Source organism: Vombatus ursinus, unplaced genomic scaffold (assembly GCF_900497805.2).
Source record: "Vombatus ursinus unplaced genomic scaffold, bare-nosed wombat genome assembly UNPS02014818.1, whole genome shotgun sequence".
In the NCBI taxonomy this organism is placed as follows: domain Eukaryota; kingdom Metazoa; phylum Chordata; class Mammalia; order Diprotodontia; family Vombatidae; genus Vombatus; species Vombatus ursinus.
Genome location: NW_020954596.1, coordinates 12,144,065 through 12,163,957, shown reverse-complemented (window position 1 = coordinate 12,163,957; position 19,893 = coordinate 12,144,065). Strand labels below are relative to the sequence as shown.

General features: G+C 40.7%; 1 protein-coding gene across 1 annotated transcript in view; it reads left to right on the top strand.

The window, feature by feature from the left end:
• The window catches only part of CPZ (carboxypeptidase Z), a 54,364-nt gene extending 37,771 nt beyond the window's left edge, over window positions 1-16,593 (top strand). The window contains exons 8-11 of the mRNA XM_027836389.1: window positions 7,964-8,099; window positions 10,760-10,899; window positions 14,709-14,808; window positions 16,106-16,593. Of these exons, the coding sequence (XP_027692190.1) occupies window positions 7,964-8,099; window positions 10,760-10,899; window positions 14,709-14,808; window positions 16,106-16,467 (738 nt within the window). The 3' untranslated portion in view covers window positions 16,468-16,593. The remainder of the gene's footprint in view (window positions 1-7,963; window positions 8,100-10,759; window positions 10,900-14,708; window positions 14,809-16,105) is intronic.
• The last annotated feature ends 3,300 nt before the right edge of the window (window positions 16,594-19,893 follow it).

Below are 19,893 nucleotides of genomic sequence, written 5' to 3'. Positions count from 1 at the left end.
GATGGATAGATGGATAGATGGATAGATGGATAGATGGATAGATGGATGGACAGATGGATAGATGGGTGGATGGATGGTTGGATGGATGGATGGATGGATGGATGGATGGATGGATGGATGAAAAAACTCAAAGCCATGATGGATTCGATTTAGGACAGTGAGGTTTTAGCCATAGTTCTGTTACCAACTTGTGATCTCAAAAAAAGGGGCTTTCCTTCTCTGGGCCTCAGTTTCCTCATTTATAAAATTAGGGTTTGAACTAAATGATCAGTGAAGTCTCTTCCAACTTTAATAGTCCATATTCTATTTCTGGTGTCTCGTCTAGCTCTAAAAGTTTATGTTCTGTGGTCTAAGGTCCCTTCCAGCTTAAGCAATCTATGTTCTAAGCTCCTTTCCAACTATAAAATCCCATGTTCTAAAATCTCTTCCAGCTCTAACAGTCAAAGTTCCAAGTTCTACCTTAGAACAACTCTAGTGGTCTGTGTTCTATGTTCTAAAGTGCATTCCAGTTCTGACCTTCGTTGGGCTGTCTGATATAAATCATACAGTAGTTTTTCCTTATTTAGCTACTGAGTATCACCCTTCATCTCTGAAACTCAATGATGATGATGATGATGATGATGATATATATATGTATGTGTGTGTCTACGTGTGTATGTGTGTCTGTATTTATCTATCCAACAATATCTATATTTATCTACATCTACATAATATATATGAAAAAATCAATTTACAAATGGCTCCTTCAGTGATTGAAGTTTCTCAGTGCAGTTAAATCTCCAGGGAGAAAATCGTTAGCTCTAAAAATCCAAGATGGTGGTTAAATCACTTCTTTGGTGTCTTATTCTAACCCCCAATCTCTGAGCTGCTTCTTCTTGACTTAGGGGTGACTACTGGCCATGCCTGGTGCTTCACAATTGACCTGGCAAGAAGAGAATTCAGCTGTTTGGAATAAGTTGCTATTTTTCTCTGTGCCTCAGCTCCCTTGCCTCTAAAATGAGGGGATTGAATTGGATGAGTCTCTTGTAATGCTATCATTCTGATCTTGGTGTAGTTGGAACAACAGACTGTATTGGGGGAAGAATAATGAGATCCTAGACATTTGACAAACCCATTAATAATGGGAAGAAGAAGGAGGAGGAGGAGGAGAAGAAGAAGAAGGAGAAGGAGGAGGAGAAGAAGAAAGAGGAGAAGGAGAAAAAGAAGAAAGAGGAGGAGGAGGAGGAGGAGAAGAAGAAAGAGGAGACGGAGGAGGAGAAGGAGAAGAAGAAAGAGGAGATAGAGGAGGAGGAGAAAAAGGAAAAGGAAAAAAAGAGAAATACAATCCACATTTCTATAAAATCTTATTATTTACAAAGCTCTTTCCTTATAACCACTGAGTGAAATTTTAATAGGGCAAATGGTCTTCCTTTTACAGATAAGAAAACTCAGGTTGAAAGAGGGTAAGGTCATTTGTTCAAGGTTACATAGCTAGTAAGTGTCAGAGCCAAGATTTGAATACAAGACCAATAGGAATTCCTAGTCAGTTATAAAAACTATTCTTTAAAAAGGTGATTTTCTTTCTTGAATAGTCAAGCATTCAGCTGGAAGGGACTTTAGAGGTCAATAAGTTTAATTCCAATTCACTTAAAATTGAATTCAAGAAACATTTATCAGAGGTGTTTTGTGCATAGTGGATTATGAGGATACATACGTAGAGAGGCAAAGCTGGGATAAGATATGATATCAGCCCTAATAGAGCTGACGGGGGTATGTGGTAAATGTGTAAGTGATATGCAAAATGCTTTGTGAGAGATCTGAGGAGGGAAGGCTATTAACCAAAAAGAGCTGGTGTTCATAAAAGTCATGCAAGTTCATAAAAATTCATAAAAGTCTTTGAAGGAGTGGTATTTAAGATGGAGTCTGAAAATGTGTAGATATTCAGTAGTGCTAGATGGGAAAGGGAATTCTAGGTATAGGGAACAAACCAGAGCAAAGACATGGAGGTGGGAAATTGTGAGATACTTATGGGAAATAGGCAGTTAGGTGGTGCAGTTGATTGAGTGCTGCAGACTCATCTTCCTCAGTTCAAATCTGGTCTCATATACTTCCTAGCTGTGTGACCCTGGGCAAGTCACTTAACCCTGTTTACTTCAGTTTCCTCGTCTGTAAAATGAGCTAGAGGAGTAAATGGCAAATCATTCCAGTATCTTTGTCAAGAAGACATCAAATGGGATCAAGAACAGTCAGATAAGAGAGAAAAATGACTGAACAAAATATGAGAAATAGCAATTTGCTCAGTTTAGCTAGAAACTAGAAACCAGAAAATAGGCCATGTGGAAAGTTATTTGAAATTAGGCTAGAGTAGTGGTATAGCATTTGATTATGGAAGATCTTGTATGTCAGGAAGAGCAGGTTTGTTTTTTCTTTTTTGGTGAGGCAGTCGGGGGTTAAGTGACTTGCCCAGGGTCACACAGCTAGTAAGTGTTATGTGTCTGAGGACAGATTTGAACTCAGGTCCTCCTGACGCCAAGGCCTGAGCTCTATCCACTGCACCACCTAGCTGCCCCCAAGGAAGAGCAGTTTTAACGGTTAGATAAACAATATGGTATCGTTGAAAGATTTTAGACTGAAAAGTGACACAATAGATCTATGCACAACTGGGATGTGACCACTACAATTGGAGGAGACTAGGCTCTGTTGGGTCTTACCACCCCTGTTACATATGCATAAGAAAGAAAGTCTGGCAGCGCTATGAAGGATTGATTGGAAGGGGAGAGAGTGGAGGCAGGCAGTCTTTTGCAATAGCTCTGATGGCTTGGTTCTGAGCATCTCTGCTAGGGTGATGGGGGTAATTGATAGATTAGAGAGATGTTGCAAAGGTCGCATTGATAGGACTTGGTAATGAATTGGTTATGGGAGATCCACAGCTTTAGATACCCCTAAAGTCCCCCTAAATTCTCCCTAAAATCATTATATCTATTTTATACTTAGAAAAATACATCATATGAAAAATGCTAGCCATCCCCAGAGAAAGAACTGATGGTGTCTGAATACAGATTAAAGCATACTTTTTTTTTTACTTTCTTTATTTTTCTTGAGTTTTTTGTCTATGTTTTTTCATATCATGACTATTACAGATATGTTTTGCATGACTACACATGTAGCTCGAACTGCTTTCCTTCTCAATAAAGGGGTTGGGGAGGGAGGAAGGAAGAGAATTTGGAATTCAAAGTTTTAAAAAACTAATGTTAAAAATTGTTTTTACGTGTAACTGGGGAAAAATAAAAATAAAATACTAAAAAAAAGGAACATACATCATAGACACACATGATCTTTCTTGGCTAGCTGGGTTAGCCACTGCTTTTATTTTTGTCTTTGTAGTCCCAGCAGCAAGTAAAGTGCCTCAAACACAGGAGGCTTCTTAGTAAATCCTTGTTGATTGACTGACTAATTGATGAAGAATCAAAGATTGTCCTAAGTTTTTCAAATGGGGGATTCAATCCGCAGATGAATGGTTTTGAGAGGGAAGCCAGGATTGAAATGATCCCCTATGTTCCTACAATGTGTTAAGCTTATAGAGCCATTTTTCAGCTTTTATCTTCTTTGAAGCTACAATTGTCCTGTGAGGGAGGCAGGGCAGGTGTATTATAACACCTTTTGAGCAGATCGGAGAGTGAAGTGGCGTATAGTTGACAGAATATTGGACTAGGGGATCAAGAAGCTTGGTCTTGAATCCTGACTTTGCCACTAAATCATTCTGCAACCTTTGGCTAGTTACTTGACTCCTCTGGTCCTCAGTTTTCTCATCTCCAAAATGGGCAGGTTGACCAACATAGAGAAATGAATAGAATACTGAACTGGTAAGACCCAGGATTATTCATTTCTGAAACTCTTACTAGTTGTGTCATCCTGGGCAAGTCACTTTATTTCTCTCTTCCTCAGATCATCTTCTGTAAAAATGAAGGGTATGGACTCATCATCTTCCAAGGTCCCTTCCAGCTCAAAATCTATGACCTTGTGATCCTATGAGTAGGTGATCTATAAGATGCTTCCCAGTTGAAGCATTCTATGATACTAGAATAATAGTTAGTGTTGATGTAGCACTTTATGTAGAACTTGAAGGTTTGCAAAACATTTTACAAATATTATCTCATTTGATCCTCACAATAACCCTGAAAGGTAGGTGCTATTATTATCCTCATTTTACAGATGAGAAGACTGGGGCAGATGGAGGTTAAGTGACTTGCCCAGGGTCACTTGCCCAGGATAATAAGTGTCTAAAGCAGGATTTGAATTCAGGTCTTCCTGACTCCAAGTTTGATGATCCACTGAGGCTCCTAGCTGTCCAAGATTGCAGTTAGTGATTGAACTAGAACTCGGGCCTCCTGACTTTGAGTTCAATGGGCTTTCCATAGCACCCCAATGTTTCTTCAAACATAAGATAATGAAACAGTAAGGCACTTGAGAGGTAGCATATTAAAGTGGAAAGAACAGTATGTGACCTTGGGTGAGTGACCTTCTTTAGTTTTCTTGTACATAAATCAAAGCTGCTGGCACGGTCAGGATACCACCTACCTTTCAAGGCTCTTTTCATTTTATTCCTCTTTAAACCTTTCCATCCCAGTCAACCTGGCCTGCGGGGGGTTCCCTTTCCATGATAGTCCTTCTCACTCTGACTCTTTCCCTCTGCTATTTGGAATTTAGAGCTTCTTCAAGGGTCTTCTCAAGTGCCATGGATTACATGAGGTCTTCCTTGTTTTCCTCCCTCCTTACCTAACTATTAGTGCTGTCTACGTCTTTGAACACCTTTGTACACATTTTTATTTACTTATCTAGATGCATGCTATGTCCGCCTAGTAGAATGTAAGTTGCTTGAGGACAGAGTTTTCCTTTCTTCCTTCTTTCCTTCCTCCTTCCTTTGTTCCTTCCTTCCTTCCTTTCTACCTTCCCTTCTTTCTTCCTTCCTTCCCTCCCTCCTTCTTTCCTTTCTTCTTTCCTCCCTCCTTTCTTTCCTCCTTCCTTCCTTTCTTCCTTCCCTTCTTTCTTCCTCCCTCCTTTCCTTCCTTCCTTTTCTTTCTTTATTCCTTCCTTCCTTCCTCTCTTCCTTCCTTCCTTCCTTCTCCTTAGTACAGTGTCCTGCACATAACAGATACTCAATAATAAATGTTGTATTGAATTTAATTGAACAATCTGGGTGATCTCTTAGGTCCCTTCCAACTATGACATTTTATGACTTAAGAGATCAATTGATTTGGCCCCTCTCCCTGCAGAATAGGTTCTTTTTTCAATGCAACAGTGTCTGGGAGGAAGAATACCGGACCAGGCATTAAGAGTCTCTTTGACTCTTGCCTTTGCCACTTTGCTAGCTTTTGTGACAAGGGCTCCTCATCTTTAGACCTCAGTTCTCTCTTCTGTAAAATGAAACCACATCAAAATAATTCACCTGTGATATATGTGACTTAGCATCTGATCAGCTCCCTTTCTATGAAGTAGAATCTTGGCAGCACCAGAGTCTGGGAGAAGTAGAAGGCCAGTGAAAGAGGTTTCTTCATGTTTGAAACATTATTTGATCCAATCATCTTGTGGATTGGACAGGTTTTATTGGTCTCACTTTACAGGGGAGGAAACAAAATGACTTGCCCACGAAAATCAAGTCCAGCATATTTTCTACTGCATCACACTATCCCAACCCCCAGCCTAAAATATATGCTGCTAAGAAGTTAATGAGTTCTTAGGATAAGGAAGAGGGAATTGGAGAGCATCTAATCCAACTCCTTCATTTTACAAAGAAAGGAACTCAGTTCTGGAGGAGTTAAGTGACCTAGGCATGAAGGTGAGTTGGAATTGGGGCAGGGCCTGCCCAGGACTCCGCTATGGTGTGAGGGCTCCTCAGTGCCCTGAGTCCATTTGCCTCTTCTTGGAAGGGAGTTGGCTGGGCACAGTCTTAGACACCAGGGAGCTGCCAGAGGAAGTGCATTAATGAGCAGGGCTATTTATTCAATGCACTAATAAGTAATAAGCCTGACTCTTTTGGGTACCATCTCCTACCAAGCATAAACAAGGATGAGTAAAAGAGTCTCCGTGGGTGGGCAGTTTGCCTAAGTGAGTCCCAGAAGACAAATTGGAAAGAAAAAAAAAATAAAACACCATCTCACCTCGGCAATAAATCAGCAATCGATATTGGCCCCTCAACAAACACAGGTCTCCACGGAAACCCAGAGTCTTTTGGGAAATGGATGCTGTGGGTGAGCTTACAGCGGTAGTTTAGGGAAAGGTGGTGTTACTATGGAGAAGTACTGTGATGGAAAAAGATAGCATTGGGGCCAAGAGACCTGGGCTCTGTTCTCAGCTTCAGCACCCACTAACCTTACAACCTCAGGCAAAGGAATTTTGTCTCCCTAGACCTTAGATTCTACACCTATGAAATTCCGATTTTGTTGTTGTTCAGTCATTTTCAGTTGAGTCCAACTCTTTGTGACTCCATTTGAGGTTTTCTTGGCAAAGATACTGGAGTGATCTGCCATTTCCTTCTCCAGCTCATTTTACAGATAAGGAACTGAGGTAAAAAGGCTAAGTGACTTGCCCAGGGTCACACAACTAGGAAGTGTCTGAGACTGGATTTGAACTCAGGAAGATGAGTCTTCCTGACTCCAGGTCTGATATTCTATCCACTGTGCCACCTCGAGGCCCTGAAATGCAACTAGTATTGTTTAAATACCACCTCAGAGGGTTGTCATGAGGAAAGCATTTTATAAAACTTAAAGAATTATATAAAGATAAGTTCTATATAATTATATAGTTATATATATTATATAATTATATAAGGAGAAGCTCTATAAAGAGCATTGTTCTAGACCTTGGAGGTGATGCTAAGTTTAGATAAGACAGGTCCCTGCTATGCTAAAACTTCAGATCTGGTATTAAGTGTCTAGTAATATTAATTTGAATTTAAGTAGTGCTTTATAATTTGCAAAATGACCCCTGTGGGATAGGGATGGTGAGTATTTTTTCCCTCATTCTATGGATGAGCTAATTGAAGCTCAGGGAGGGCATGTATCCTGCCCAGGTCAGAGTAGAGAGTTGGATTTGGTTTTTTTTTTTTTTAGGAACATGGGTTTAAATTCTGGCTCTGCCATTTTCTACCCATATGACTTTGGGCAAATTTATATACTTTTCCATCTGTGAAAAAGGGACTTCTAAGTGAGTCAGCATAGTATGGTGGAAAGGTCGTTGGACCTGGAGTCAGAAAGACTGTGCTTAAGTCCAACTCTGGCCTTTACTAGCTGTGTCCTTGGACAAGTCAAGAATGTATGAAATGCTTACCATATTGTGCTAAGTGTTGTGGCAAAGCCAATCCCTGCCCTCAAGGAGCTTGTATTTTAATAGGGAAGACAACATGTAATGTGGTAGATGGATACAACATATATGTAGAGTAGATAGAAGAGATTCTGAGAAGGGAAGGCATTAGCATCTGAGCAGACAGGTAAAGCCTCTTAGAGTCTTGAAGCAAGTCTGAGAATGTAAGAAGTGATGAAGATGGAGGGCATTACCTTTCCAAGCCTCAGTTTCCTCATTTGTAAAATGAAGGGATAATATTTAAGATATTGTTATTATTGATATGTTGTTATTCAGAATCATAAAATATTAGCATTGGAAGGGACATCAAGGGAGAGCAAGTACAATCACCTTCATTTTGAAAATAGGGAAACTGAGGCCCAGAGAAATTAGCTGACTTGCCCAAAGCTACAATGGTACTAATTAAGCAGCATAACTGGAATTTGAACTCAAGAATTTGTGTGTGTGTGTGTGTGTGTTTTAAATCCCAAATCTACTGCTGTTTGGTTTCTGCTTAATCCTGAGTGAATGGAGAAGTCCAATCCTAGCTCTGACATACTCCATTCTACCATTGTTTGGCCTCCCCATTTCCCAAGCATTCTGGTCTTTGTTGGAGAAATATATACATTTCATATCTTCTTTGCAGATGTTCAGGTTACTGTCCAGGGCCTATGCCAATGCTCACCCCATGATGATGGACAAATCAGAGAATAGATGTGGTGGCAACTTTCTGAATAGGGGCAGTATTATCAACGGTGCTGACTGGTATAGCTTTACAGGAGGTAAGTCTCCCTATGGTATGGCTTGAGGGGAGGAAAAGTCAGGGTTAGTAGGTCTTCAAGGGGATATTTGAGAGGGACTGCAGGATGGAAACAGCCATACCATTCATTCCTTTCAGAAATACCTCCTGAATGCATACTTAATAATAATGTTAATGGGGCAGGTAGGTGGTGCAGTGGATAGAGCACCGGCCCTGGAGTCAGGAAGACCTGAGTTCAAATCCAGCTTCAGACACGTAATACTTACTAGCTGTGGGACTCTGGGCAAGTCATTTAACCCTAATTGCCTAACCAATAATAATAATAATAATGTTCAGTACCTAAAAACCACATGGAATATTTTTCCTCTACAGCCTATTGCATAAGTTCTCATATACCCATTTTACAGATGAGGAAACTGAGGCTCAGAGAGATTCTTTTCTTTTTAATGGCATATGTACTTGGAGAGATCTGTGATCTTATTATATATGTCAGAGGCTCCCTCCCTAGTGTATATCATATCTTGTCTTTTTTCAATGTATGTCTTTTAAAAAAATCTCTCTAAGCAGTGTGATGCAGATGGAAAGCTTGGTGGAGTAATGAGGGACTTGAGTTTGAATCCCACCTCTGACACTCACTGTGTGACCTTGATCAAGTTGTTTAATTTATGAACCTCGGTTTCTTCGAGCAGTTACATGGCACAGAGCACTGGGCCTGGACTCAGGAAGATTCATCTTCCTGAGGTCAAATTTGGCCTCAAACACTTACTAGCTGTGGGACCCTGAGCAAGTCACTTGACCCTGTTTGCCTCAGTTTCCTCATCTGTAAAATGAGCTGGAGAAGGAAATGGCAAACCACACCAGTGTCTCTGCCAAAGAAACTCCAAATGGAGTCATGAGGAGTCAGACATGACCGACAAGTGACTCAACAACCACAAGAATGGGGGTGATCATACCTGGAGCATGTAGCTCACGGAGATGGAGAGATTCATATGAAAGCATGTGTATAAAGTGCTCTGTCATGCTTAGCTGTTCAGAAGACTTCCCAGTCATGCCGGAGGCATCCCTTTGGGTCTTTTCAGATCCCAGACAAACCTATGGAACCTGGTTTGGAATGTCTGAAGCAGCAAAGAGCTTTGGACTTGACCTCCATTCTTTTGTCCATACCTCTCTGGATATCTTTAATGAAGTTCAACATAGAGTCATGGATAGAAGGGACGTTAGAGATCAGCTGGTCCTACCTGATCAGATGGAGAAACTGAGACCCAAGGCCACACATGGCTGGTCACTTAGTAAGTGGCGGTGCAGAGATTTGAATCCAGGCCCTCTGCCTTCACCCATAAAACTCTTTCCACTGTACAATTCTTTCCTCCCAAACCTCACATCTTCTAAACTTTCTTATCTGTTGCATCTTTCCTGCAAGGTTTGCAACGATGGAATTAGTCTTGACTCATCATTCTTTCTCACTCCCTGCCTGTTCCTTCCAGTCAGTGGCCAAGTCTTAGCATACGCCCTCCACCAAATCTCTCACAACTGTTTGCATCTTCTCCATCCTAGTTCAGACAGTTATCACCTGTCATCCTGACTATTGCAGTAGCATTTTAACTGATCACCCTGTTTCTGATCCCCCTCTCTTCCAATCCATTCTTCACAAGGCTGCCAAACTGAGTTTCCTGCATCAAAGGTCTAACCATGTCACTCTCCTGCTTAAGAGTCTTCAATAGCTCTCTACGGCATCTAGCATAGAATATAAAAACCTCCCTCAGCTTGACATTTAAAACCCTTACCAGACTTATGTCACATCATTCCACTATATGTTCTCTGTGTCCCAGCCTACCTGGCCTATTTTGCTGTTCCCTCAACTTGGCATCCCTCCTCCTGTCTCTGAGCCCATCTCCCATGCCTAGAATGCACTCCTTCCTCCCCTCCTCTCTGCAACCTCTAGCTTCCTTCAAGGAATAACTCAGGGCTACGGGAAACCATCCCTGATCTGCCTAGTTGTTGGTATTAGCTCCCTCCTTATATTATCCTGTGTTAACTAACTGTGTGAATCTTGTAGTTTCCTATAGAACATCAACTCCGTGGGAGCTGGGACTTTAAAAACATTTTTGTCTGTTTCCCCAGTGCCCACTTAATCAATGGTGGTTGTTGCTGTTATCCCCATTTTATGGATAATAAAACTGAGGCTTGGAGAGACTAGATGATTTCTTGCCCAGGATCCCATAACCTTGCACATAGGGAGATGGTCAATCAATGGTTGTTGTTGGTGTCATCCCCATTAGAGCCATACCATGAAATGTTCAACCAGAGCTCTTGGGAGGTTAGTTCCACAAGTGGCTTTCTTTCAATGAAACATCTGTTTTCCTTCCCACAATTAGAATGATTTTCGCCCTTTCAAGATGGACATTTAAAAATGTTCCATCTACTTTTTGAACTTTAGAGTAGCTATGGAATTGTAAGAGCAGGAGAAGTCGTTCAGTCAGTCAACATGCATTTATTAAGTACCTGCTATGTTCCAGGCATCGTGTTAAGTGCTGAGGATACAAAGAAAGGCAAAAAGAAAAAAATAAATATCAGAATCCTGGCCACGCCGTTGGCTCTTGGCACCAAACCTTTGTGTCTCCTGCTTGTTTACTGGGCACAGATCATGTCTAACATCTCTTTCTCCCCTTCATCTGCATGTAGGTATGTCAGATTTCAATTATCTTCACACCAACTGCTTTGAAATCACTGTGGAGTTGGGCTGTATGAAGTTTCCCCCAGAGGAAGCCCTCTACACACTCTGGCAGCACAACAAAGAATCGCTCCTGAATTTTATGGAAATGGTATTGTATTGTTTGCCCTAGTGGATTTGTTTCTTGATTTCCTTCATTGAAATTCTGCCCAAAACATTGGATTTGCAGGCTTGGGCTATTTATACGCTCTTGGAATCCTACATTGTCAGAGGTGAGAAGGACCTTAGAACAAGGAATGTCCAAGCTGAGAGGGCCTTTAGAGCTTAGAATATGTCAGGACTCAAAGGGACCTTAGAACACAGAATGTCAGAGCTAGATGGAATCTGAGAGATCGTCTCTCATTTGTTAGAAAAATATGAGGCTTAGAGAGGGCAGATGAGTTGTCCTGCATCACATAGCTAGCCACTGGCAGCAGCAGGATAGGACCCAGGCCTCTTGACTTCCAATCCAATGCTTTGCTTGACATTCGTATGGAAGCTTTTGCCATATTTTCCTCGCCATGGTTTATTATAAACCAGGCATCCTGTAATCTTAAAGAAGGGTGGGAATCAACAAAGGGTCCTGGGTGCACCCAAATGATTCCCTTCAATAAATGAAAAGAGGCCTTTCTCAGTCCTACCTCAGTTCAGACTTCACTGGCCACAGTAGAGGAAAGCCTGGAGTATAATATAAAGTTATTGGCATTGTTTTGCTTTCCTTGTTTATGGGTTTTGCCAGTGACCTCCTGCATCTCTCAACAAAGCAGTGCCATAAAATAATGACAGGTCATCCAGCCTTCCAAGCTCATTTCATTTTACGGCCGTCTAGTGAAATGAGTTTTACAGAATCCAAATGGGGCTGGATTGGCTCTGTCCCTATTGTGCCTGAAGGTCGGGGATAAAAAGATACTAATGGGCAGATACTGTAAAAGTCTATGCTGTAGCATCTTTGGAAGAAACACAGACCCAGGCCCGAAAGCACCCCCTCAGCCCCCCAGATAAGACTGAGTAAATTATTTCTGATAAAGAATAAGTCTGCCATAGCCAATTGAAGCCCCTTCCCTGTTGACATTGGCCAGATTTTCATATTGGGCTCGTAAATATCCCCTGGCTACCCCATGAAAACACATCTTCAGGTCCATGCTGAAAGGCCCTAATTGTCTTTTCTCTTTGAAGATTTCATTTCATCTGGAGATGATGAGGAAAAAACTCAAGCTCAGGTGGACCCACTCCACCTAGTTGTCACAGAAGGCAGTGTAGCACAGTGGTACAGGTCTTAGAGCCCATAGACCTGGATTCAGGGACCAGCCCTGGTGCTTCATCTTTGACCAAATCACTTAGCTTCAGTTTCTTCATCTGTAAAGGAGTGACACTAAAATTTGTACTATATCCCTCCTAGGATTGTGCTGGGAAAAACACTGTGTGAATCTTAAAATATTATGGAAATATATTAAGTTGTAATTATTAGAAACTGAATCTGTCCAGTGGGTAAAATGCTTTTTTTTTGCGGGGGGGGGGAATAAGAAAACTTTGTTCATTCATTCAAACATGTATTCTAAAGCCCTTTAAGAAGTCCTGCAAATTGGGGCAGCTAGGTGGCACAGTGGATAGAGCACCGGCCCTGAAGTCAGGAGGACCTGAGTTCAGATCTGGCCTCAGACCAAACACTTGACATGTACTAGCTGCGTGACCTTGGGCAAGTCACTTAACCCCAATTGCCTCACTAAAAAAAGAAAAAGTCCTGCAAATGAATTATTTCTAAAATTTATTCATTAGCAAAAAATATTTTTGTGTCCCCTACGCATGCTATGTAATCTTGTACATAACATTCAGTCATTTTTCAGTTGTGTCTGACTCTCCATGATCCCATTTGGGGTTCTCTTGGCAGGATACTGGCATGGTTTGCCATTTCCTTCTCCACTCATTATACAGATGAGGAAACTGAGGCAAACAGGGTTAAGTGATTTGTCCAGGATCACCCAGCTAGTAATTGTCTGAGGCCAGATTTGAACTCATGAAGATGAGTCTTCCTGACTTCAGGTCTGGTGCTCTATGCACCAGGTGCCACCTAGCTGCCCAAAACAGAGACCTGTCAGGAGTGGGATAAACTCCTGTACTTAGTTCTCACTCAGCAAATAGTTGAATTGAGTGTAATGGAGATTGTGGTTACATTAACTTGGATGGAAGTCTCTAGTCCAGTGCCCCAGGGTTCTGTCCTCCATCCTGTTTGCTCAATAGCTTTTTGTTGTTCTTGTTCTACATCTTTTGTTCTTGAAGAGAACCAGTGAGGAAGGTGATGTCTTGACTTCTAAGTAAATTGGATTTAAGTGAGGCAGGGCTGTGCAAAATCATCAGCCTCACTCTCTCCTCCAGAGTCCAGTGGCAAGACATAGGTCAGGACAACTGGTGATGACCCTGGGTAAAGTGGGAAACTTTGGCCTTTATAAGCTGGGTCTTTCCCAGGTCTCATTTTGTCTGAGGCAACACCCAATCGGTGATTAAGGCTAGGTAAGAATTGAAGTAAAAGATGGCTTCGTTTACCTTTGCAAAAGAATCAATCTGGGAGGGGAATGCTCTCAGAATTTCAATAGTTTTATCAAGCTATTGAATGAAAGCTTTCAGGCTTTTAGCACTTAGCATAGTGCCTGGCACATAGTGGATGCTTAATAAATGTTTATTAAATTGAATATTGAATTGAATTTTAAAATTTTGGATAACATGAAGTTGGAAACATTTAACCAATGAGATTACAAAGTAAGGCTGTAAAATTATCTCAGTAGACTAGAATAAATGGCTAAAACTCATAATTAGTATAAATTCCTACCCTTGGATTAAAAAAAAACTAAATTAGTGTCAGGTAGGGGAAATGAGACTAGAAAGAAATGCAAGTGAAAAAAGATCTTTGGATTTTGTTGACTAAATGTACAATGTTAGTGTTTTGTTTTTTGTTTTTTCAAATTTCTAATAGCATTTTGTCTGGATCTCTTCACTGTCCTTATCCCAGTCTACCTTATATATTATTATTTCTGTATGTGTACATGCCTTTTTCCTTTCCTCCTATTAGATTGTAAGCTTCTTGAGGGCAGGAATGGCATCATTTTCCACCTTTCATCTAGCACTGAGCACTGTGCCTTATATATACCTCAAGGAACTATAATTTTATCACTATGGGAACTCCTTCCATTGATGTGGATAGATTGAGGTCCCTTGATGCTGGTCTTTGTGGGTTGCACTTCAAGAAAATACCTGAAGGGCTGCCATGGGGATGAATGATTGAATCTATTCTGCTAAGCCCCATAGGAGAGTGAGAAATGAGTCAAAGTTTCAGAAAAGCATTTGGGTATGTCTATACCCAAATGTCTGTGTTTTAACACCTTTCATCTTTTTGTCACCAAGGGTAATTGCATAGTAGAAAAAAAAACCTGGATTACAGAGGGTTTGGGTTTGAATGCTGGCTTGGCCACTGACTGCCTGGGCTAATCACTCAAACTCTCTGGGCCTCAGTTTCCCACTTTGTAAAATGAAGTGGTTGGAGTAGATGTGTTTTAGTATCTCTCTAGCTCTCACAACTGTAAATCCAATTAATCTAATTGCTCCTGATTCTGAGGGAACATTGGTTAGGATTAGATTATTTTTTCAATGCATATGCTTTTTTATGTTTCCAAATAGATGCACGCAAAGCAACATGGCATTGTGGTTAGGGCACTGGTTGTGGGACCCTGGACAAGTCATTTAACTCCTCTAGATCTCAGTTTCCTCATCTGTAAAATGAGGAGTTTGGACTTGACCTCTGAGGTCCCAGTAGGTCTCTGATTCTGCGCTATTCCCATGTGTTGGAAAGGGAGCAGATACATGGAAGTTTCCATAGAGTTTGGCCATAACGCCACCTGAAGATCATTCCTTTACTTTTTATCTTTTCAGGTACACCGAGGAATTAAAGGTACAGTAACAGATAAATTTGGAAAACCTATTAAAAATGCACGCATCCTAGTCAGAGGAATCCGCCATGATGTTACTACAGGTATGTTTCTCTAAGTTCTAAACCAAATTTTTGTTTCAATTTATTTATTATCAATAATAACAATATTGGATTCTTAATATAATCAGACACATCACAACCCTTTAACACCTGCCTAGGCAGTTGTGACAGTGTAGCACTACATATACATGCCCATCTGATGATGGGTCAGGTTAGTGGGCATTTTATGCTAAGCTTCTAAGGGCATTTTAAAGGTATGGCTTCAGTTGTGTCTCCCAGTGTTTGGCCATGTGGTGCGTCCTCAGTTGGGATTCAGAAGACTTGTCTTTGTCATTTACTAGCTGTGTGACCTTGAGAAAGCCCCTCCCTCCCCCAGTTTGTCTAGGTCTCTTCAGTTTCCTCTTTGGTAAAATGAGGATACTGGATGAGAAAACTGCTAAGCTGCTTTCCTGGTCTCAAATCTATGATCAAAAGAACTTTGGGAAGGAGGTGAGACATTTATTCCCATTTTATAGATGCAGGTTTTTTTCAACTTTAGGTTGTTAGATGACTTGTCCAGGATCATACAGGTAACATCAGTTAGTGGCAGCACTAGCATTTCCTAATTACCAGATTTACAGGTCTTTTTTACTATATCACACTGTCTTTCCATTATCTCAGGAAGGAAATAAGTATAACCTACTATGTGCCAGGCACTGTGCTAAGTACTTTAAAAATATTGTCTCATTTGATCCCAAGAATTCTGGGAGGTAGGTGCTATTATAATCCTCATTTTACAATTGAGGAAACTGAGGCAGAGGTTAACTGACTTTCTCAGGGTCACACAGCTAGGAAGTGTCTGAGGCTGGGTATAAACTGAGGTATTCCTGGCTTCAGGTCTGGCGCTCTAGCCACTGAGCCACCTAGCTATTCCATCTTACTGCCATGTTTTCTCATGATCATCTGGGGTGCCAGGAAAATGCTGAAGTTCCCAAAATCATATTAATAATAGAGCCTATCTCTATTGTCCTTAATAGTTTACAAAGCACTTTCTTCACAGAAATCTGTGAGAAAGCTTTTATAAATGTGATCTCCATTTTACATATTGAGAAATATGCTCAAAATGGGGCAGTGATTTGCCTGTGATCATACAGGGAGGTACTTAGTGTTGGAATAAAGATTTGAACTCAGGTCTTCTGATCCCCAAGTCAGTACCTTTTCTAGCATACCATAACACCTGTGGCCAGTTTGTGGTGTTGATGCTGTTACTTCCTCCTAAAAATCTCCATTTGTCCATATTGCCAAGGGTGTGTCCTTTGACCTACGATCTCACAATGGCTCCCATTTTCTATTTCCTCAGCTGCTGATGGTGATTACTGGAGGTTACTGCCCCCAGGCACTCATATTGTCATCGCCCAAGCCCCAGGTTACACCAAGATGATCAAAAAAGTTACCATCCCCCTTAGGATGAAAAGGGCTGGCAGGGTAGACTTCATCCTTCACCCTTTAGTTCTGCATCCCAAGAGATTCATGAAAGGGCTGCAGAGAAACGGCTACAAGCACCATGACCCACTAGAGGATTTCGATCCCCATGCAGAAAACAATGGAGACTTTGTAGGTGAAAGACGAAAACCTTCGCAGGATGGAAGCAAGCCGTGGTGGTGGTCCTATTTCACTTCTCTAAATCATCACAAGCCCACCTGGCTCCTCAAATATCATTAGACTCATCATCACCCTTTTCTTGTTATGCTCGTCTCATAAAATGATCCTTTTGCCAGCCTGCATGGTGGGGGCATCATCTCAATGATCATCTCAAGAATTAAACAATTGCAAATAGGAAAACCCAAATACCAATTTCTCCATTTTTTTCCTGTATTATATTTCTGGTATTTTTCTGGCCCTCATTGGATTGACTTTCATTAAAAATGGTTGTATCTGCCACCAACTATAATGAAGTTCTCTTTGACTCTGATATTGTACATTTAATGATGATGATACTTCAAAGTATCTGTGGTTTTACAGGTGAGTCTGTTGAGTTAGTCATCCACACAACCTCCCTCATAGGGTTGATGTAAGGCTTGCATTAGATAAGAACTATAGAGTTCCAGAATTGGACAGGACCCCAGAAGACATCAGGGTTAGTGAGATTAAACATTTTATAACCAGAAAGTACTACCTGAAAATAAGTGACCACAATGTTTATTATCATCTGGGCTCCACTAAGGTGCTTCTCTTATGTGTGGAGGCAACCTTGGGTTCTCAGTAGATCTACCAGGGGAATGCAAGCTCTGATCAGAGCTTTGGACTTCCAAAGACTTCTAGCACAGACTCAGCAATGGTCTACGTGTTTGTTATTCAACAGCCAGCCTAGCTAAGTTAAGAGAGGCTAATTTTTTTATCAGTCTTAGGTACTCATATGAAGGGCCACCTACTAAAAAGTATGGAGAGTTCACAATCTACAGGAGTTAAGTGAATATATAAACCTGCAAAATCAGATATTTTGAAGAATTTAAGTATCATCATCATTGAATGTATTAGTAGCAGCAATATTGCCAATGTGGGAACTCCTACCACCATGAAAACAACCCTTTAATGACTAAAGTCTTAGGTGTCTCCAAGGATAAGAGATTAAGTGACTTGTCCATGGTCACACAGCTAGTAAATGTCAGAGGTGGGATTCAAACTCACTTGAGCTTCAAAATAACCCTGGGAGGTAAGTACCCTAGAACATAAAAATGTGATTGCTAGAAAAGACTTCCTTCACTGAGTTTTTGAGCATAGAGATTAGAATCTTAGACAAAATGCAGACTATTAGAGCTGGAAGGATATTAAGAGATCATTGACATTTCAGCCCAACCTTCCACCTGAAGTGAGAATCCTTTTCATTACTTCCCTGACAAATGATCATTCAGCTTCTGATCAAACATCAGTAAAAGGGAGCTTGTTATTTAAGGAGTTAACCATTCTATTATTGTACAGTTCTAATGACCTGCCTCCCTGTAACTTCTAGTAGTATTAGTTCTACCTATGGCCAGGTAGAAAAGTCTAATCCTGTTTACAGCATTCAGTTGGTTTTCAGTCATGTCTGACTCTCCATGATCCTGTTTGGGGTTTTCTTGACAAAGATACTAGAATGGTTTTCCATTTCCTTCTCCAGCTCATTTTACAGGTGAGGAAACCAAGGCAAATGGAGTTAAGTGACTTGCCAATGGTCACACAATCAATGTGTCTGAAGCTAGATTTGAACTTATGAAGATGAGTTCCTGATTCCAAGCCCAGTGCTCTATCCATTGTGCCACCTCTCAATAAGTCATTAGTTATTTGAAGATTGCTATCACAGCCTGTTCCCTGAACACACCCCTCCAACCAAATCATTTCTTCCCCCAGCTAAATATCCATGTCTTTTTCTTTTCTTCCTACAAGCACTCCCAGAGAGAGAGACTGGTTGGAGTACCAGTGTGCCTTTTTGTAACTAGATACTGCTTTAAAATTGTAAAAAATCCCTGGCATTTTTTATGAGGACCAATTCTCCCCACCTCCCCTTGGCTGCAAATCTAATATTTTGAGAGCTTATTCTCTTCTAACTCACGCATTATGGGCTTTCACCAATAATATTATACGATCAATTACTCAAATATAATTGATTAGTTGACAGCCCCATATTTTTCTGTTCTGCTTAACCGTCTAATTCCACATGAAGAGAAGCAATTGCTGTTGGTTATGGGTCTTCAGCTGCTTACTGCACTTTTTATCTATAGACTTTAGTTTAGATTAAATTTTGATCCAATTTATGGTCCCCCTTCTAATGTGGTTCTCAGATAATTTTGAAAGGATATTTTATGTCTTAGCCCCTCCCATGACCCATTGCAGATGATATATGTCAAGGAAATGATAAGCTGGAAACCAGTTTGATTAAGGACATGAATTGGCTTCAGACCTCTACTTTGTATTTATTTGACTTTAATTGAGGATGAAGATAATTTTTTTGTCATCAGAAAGGAGTTTCCATAAATCCCCAATCACCCTATTAAGAAGTAAAGTGAATTGTTTTCTCTCTCTCTCTTTCTCTCCCTCTCTCTCTCCCTCTCTTTCTCCCCCCCCTTTGTCTCTGTCTCTGTCTCTCTTTTTGTTTCTTTCTCTCTGTCTCTGTCTCTCTCAGAGAGACACATCTCAATTTAAGATCAAAAAAAGATGAGGGTGCTTTAGAAAATAAAACAAGCAAATAAACAGAACCCAAGGTTACATAAGTGGGAGATAGCTCGAAAACAGAATCCATTATCTATCCTTTTCCTATCAGAGGGTCAAGGCTGGCAGAGGGACAGATTTTAGTTCAATACAAGAAAGAACTTGCTAATAGCTTGAGCTGTCCCGAAGTGGAATGAATTGTTCTACAAGAGAAGATTACTTACTATTCAGGTGAATGTTGGATGAAAGGACTTCTGAGGTCCTTTTAAATACCAAGATTCTGTGATTGTTTTTGTTTTCTTCATGTCTGTCAACAGAACTACTATCTTTCCAATCACCCAAGCTTGGAAACTTGGAGGCATCTTTGACTACTCCCTCCCCCTTGATTTCCACATCCGTTCAGTAACCAAGTCCCATTGATTCAACCATGACAACAATTCTCTCATCTGCTCTCTGCTCTCCATTTTTACTTCCAGTAATCAAATCTAAACTAAAAGGTCTTATGACCTCAACTCCTACCATCCTACATTTCACCTTGCCATACACATTTTGCACACTTCTAAATCCTAGGCCAAGTTAGAATAGAAATCCAACTTTTTTGATCCAATAATACCTTGCATTTGAATACCTTAAAAACAATTTCAAAGCTTTTTACCTTAACCTCTATCTACCTGTATGACCTTAGTAAGTCCTTTGCCTTGCTATAAGCCTCAGTTTCATAATCCATCAAATAAAGAGGTTAGATAATCCCTGAGGATCAACTGTCATAGTTCTGACCTTCTGTTTTCTAAAGTTAGTTTCTGTTCATCTCTGAAATTCATTGTTCTGTGTTTTAAAGTCCTTTTTACCTCTCGCTTTCTGTATTCAGATTCCTCCCATTCTTTCGTTTTTTCTGCATGGTCTCAGATTGATGGGTAGGTCATGTGGCTCTCGTTATTTCTGCTCCAGCACCACCCCCCTACA